Genomic DNA, 3,887 nt, shown 5'->3' on the forward strand with positions numbered 1-3,887 from the left:
GGTTGTCTGAGTTTGTTTGGTGTAGCGGTAGCTACTGTTTTCATTTTTTGGTGAAATTGTATTTTAGCTGCTATTATAAAAGGTGCCTTTTAATATATATATATATAATATATATATATATATATATATATATATATATATATTATATATTATATATATATATATGCTACATGAACATAAACTTAAATTGACCCTCCCACCATGCGTTATATTAATATATATTATAGTGTTCACCACCTTTTTGGCGTTTGTGACTCTTGATCCAGCAATCCCTTGAGGTCCTGACCCCAAGGGGAAGAACCACTGTATCTTATCACTGGCATGTTAATAGTGATGTATTAATTTATAACCAACATTTTATGTTGTTGAAGATCATTTTAACTGGGGAGGATAATATATAACTCCCATATATTTAATAAACTAAACATTTGTTTTGCATGTAAAATAGCCTCTAGTCACTAGTCACTACCGCTATCACTATTGTGGAGTAAAAAGTACAATATTTGAATCTGAACTGTAGAGTAGTAGAATATAAGTACAAGGATAATACGTAGTTGAGTAGGCCTACATTTAGTTAGTTATATTCCACCACTCGTCTTCCATATTCATATATAAATTCATGAAATAATCATTACCCCAAAAACAAAACGTGGTCAGACTTAAGACTTTATTAGTAGTGACAACAATACAAAAGACATACAATTTTACAAATACTGGAACAATGTTATTATTGGTCCTTAAAGGTAAAAAGGTGCAGACTGCAAAGGAGCATCTCAGCTAATCAGCACATAACACATAACATCTCCTTGCATCTCTCTCTCTCTCTCTCTCTGCTCTCTCTCTATCTCTCTCTTATGCAACACAAACACACACACACACACACACACACACACACACACACACACACACACACACACACACACACACACACACACACACACACACACTTCTAATCATCCTGACAGCAGATGCCCATAATGCAGGCCTCACACAGGGTCGCCTCATGAGGTTTGCTCCAAACTTTGGTAGAGCTTGCTGATGAGCCATCATCGTTGTCGTCGTCCTCATCTTGGTAGCAATTCTTCCGGATTTTTCTAAACAGCCTGAGCAAGGCTTCTTCCACCTCTTTCTTGGAAAAACCAGGGAGGTCAAACTCATCGTCTTGGCAACGGCGACAGGCCTGTCCAAAGGGCCGCATGATGACTGTCCCACGGTCACCCCGCAGCCGGTAACGGAACAACACCACCACCCGTGCTGAAGGCCAGATCTTGTTGCAGGACGCACACTGAAAACTGTTGAGGAATTAGAAGACAATAAATGAGAGTCAGAGCTTCTCAGTGTTGGTGAAATTTTACCTTAGCTATTCTCAGATAAGCAGCGTTTCCTGCAAGTTATGACTAATTTTGAAAAGTAAAAATAACAAAAATTTAAAAGGATGAATCTTCCCAGAACTTTGTTGGTTAAATTATATCATGTTTTCCTAAGTCACCAGAAAGCACGATAACAAGTGCAGTCTTTACCCAGGGTGCAGTAACAAGTTTTTCCACAGAATGACACTGTTTTACTGCACATGACCTATCTTTATGACATCATCATCATATGATCGGTCATGGCAACAGGAATGAGTAGAAAGCACAACAAGACATCCTGCTGTCAGCCAACTACTATATAGAAAAACAGAAACTCTGTCGATACTTATTACAGTACAGCACATTTTTATCCTCCTTGATCTGAATGTTTATTACTGTATATGGTTTAAAGTTATATATATTGATACTTTGACAATATAGAACAATACATACTGTCCATATGCACAGTGGCTGTAGATCTTCCAGCCTCTTTTCCTCTCCTCTTTGGTGACGATATTTGTCTGGCTGTAGTTAAAGTTAAGACTCCACTGGTCTCCATAGTCCAGCTCATTGTCATCGTACAACAATTCGTCGAAGGTGTCCTTCCACAAGGAAGGAACCCAGTCTGCACAAGTGCAAATAAAAAATTGCTTTACATTCAGTAACATATGGTTTCTCTGTCATAGCACTATCAAAATAACAGACCTCCGGGGTAAATGACCAAACTCTCAGCAGGAAGCTTGGCAATTGTTCCGAGTCAAAACATTTTTTGTCAAGCCTGCTTATGGACATTAGGGTCAAACCCCTTCATCCATCTTCAGATTAAAAACATCTGAATTAATATAATGTAAAATAAATGTAAATGTAAAAGATGGTTAGCCTTTATATAGCCAAACATGAACACTAAATATTGACGTTGCATAATGGCCTCAATTTATCAAAAACAAATATTGCATAGCACCGAATTAAACTGCATATTAACGTATTACACACACATATACACACACAAGAAAAAAAGACACTATGTGTTACCTGTAGATCTGCTCATGTTGTTCGGTGATCAGATACTTAATGAGCTTCTGGTAGATGAGATGAAGCGATGTTTGACTTGTGAATGTCGCTCTGCAGGCAGTCTATTTATTATCAGCAGCTGTTAGTCTGGAAAACGAAACTTAACAACATACTTTCATTTTCCATCTAGCTTGGAACGGTGTGATTCAGTATGAGGGGCCGTTTAGGCCATATGTCAAGAATGTATGCACATACTCTTTTCATACTTACTTTTACTACACACACTACGTTCTCTCACAAAAACGTGTCTGTGTGTGAGCTAAAGTTGTCTATGTGCAAGCTAAAAAGTTTGATTGAAGATTGGTGGTTCGATCCCAGACCCCTGCAACCTAATTGTCCTTAGGGAAAACACTTTACCCCAAATTGCTCCTGATGTTGCCCCAATCTGTGTGCGTGAATGGAAGTTGCTTTAGATAAAGCATCAGCTAAATGTAATGTAGGCTAATGTATTATTTTCATTTTTTAATCTACAGTCCTTATTTCCTGTTGGTTTATGTTCAGTCAGAACCTACAGTTATGACTAAAGTTATGACTGAGGGCAGAGGCTGCCCCCACCCGGTACAGAGTCACTGCACGACAGATCAGTCATTGTCTGGCTATTGGCATGAACTGGCAAGCTCAAAGGTTGTTGTTGTTTCTCGAAGGGGATAGAGTTTGCGAACGGCAACAGACAGAGAGTGAAAGGTGAGGGACATCAGGCGGCGCCAGATGTACGGCAATTATCCTGGAAATGGACTGTCGTTGATCTAGACTATGTTTACTCAGATGTAGTCTAGATCAACATAAGTACATTTCCAGGATAATTGCCTGACATCCGGCGTGTGAGCCACGCACCAGATTTCCATCGCCTTCTGCTCTGTGTTGCCGTTCTCAAACTCTGTTCGGTTCAGGAAACCGTCCGCACCTTCCAGAATTAAATAGCATATTAATGTATTACACACAAAAAACCCTGTACCTGTAGATCTGCTCATGTTGTTTGATGATTTTCCAATTTTCCTAATGCTTATAATAATGACATTGTCCTGTCCATTAATGTCCATTTATTTTATCAATTGCTGTGGTTTTTTTATTTAATTTGTGACGCAAGTGATAACAAATCCCAACACACTGAAGTTCAGTTCAGGTCACTTCAGTAGGGGGCAGTATAAGACAGCTGGTTGTTCCACACAGACCACACGCTAAAGTGGACCATCTTTTGTTGCACAGTGGAAACAAGTACTATTTAAGGAGTCCTGGGATTTCTAGTTTCGCATTCCCAGAGCTTACTCCACACCTCTATGGGATTTCCCACCAACCACTGCCTATTTCTCAGAAGAAGGCAAACTGAATCAGCTTTCCATTGGTATTATATTATGTAAATATACTTAACATATGTACTGGAAAACTGGAGACCATTAGGGTCATACTGATTACCTGATGAATTGTGATCTTTAATGTACTGTACCTCTATAGCCCAGAGGACCCACT

General features: G+C 39.0%; 1 protein-coding gene across 2 annotated transcripts; it reads right to left on the reverse strand.

Annotated features, from left to right (window-relative positions):
- Positions 1-648: 648 nt before the first annotated feature.
- Positions 649-3,393, reverse strand: LOC120570901 (receptor-transporting protein 3-like). Of its 2 annotated transcripts, none has more exons than XM_039819545.1 (3): positions 3,376-3,393; positions 1,803-1,974; positions 649-1,292 (listed from the first exon to the last, which is right to left on the reverse strand). In XM_039819545.1, exons 1-3 carry the CDS (start codon positions 3,389-3,391, stop codon positions 950-952), a joined length of 531 nt encoding a protein of 176 aa, XP_039675479.1. In that variant the 5' UTR covers positions 3,392-3,393; the 3' UTR covers positions 649-949. The 2 variants fall into 2 exon arrangements, with proteins under 2 accessions (XP_039675479.1, XP_039675478.1); XM_039819544.1 differs by lacking the exon at positions 3,376-3,393 and adding an exon at positions 2,382-2,521.
- Between the last annotated feature and the right edge of the window lie 494 nt (positions 3,394-3,887).

This window comes from Perca fluviatilis, chromosome 13 (genome assembly GCF_010015445.1).
Source record: "Perca fluviatilis chromosome 13, GENO_Pfluv_1.0, whole genome shotgun sequence".
NCBI lineage: Eukaryota > Metazoa > Chordata > Actinopteri > Perciformes > Percidae > Perca > Perca fluviatilis.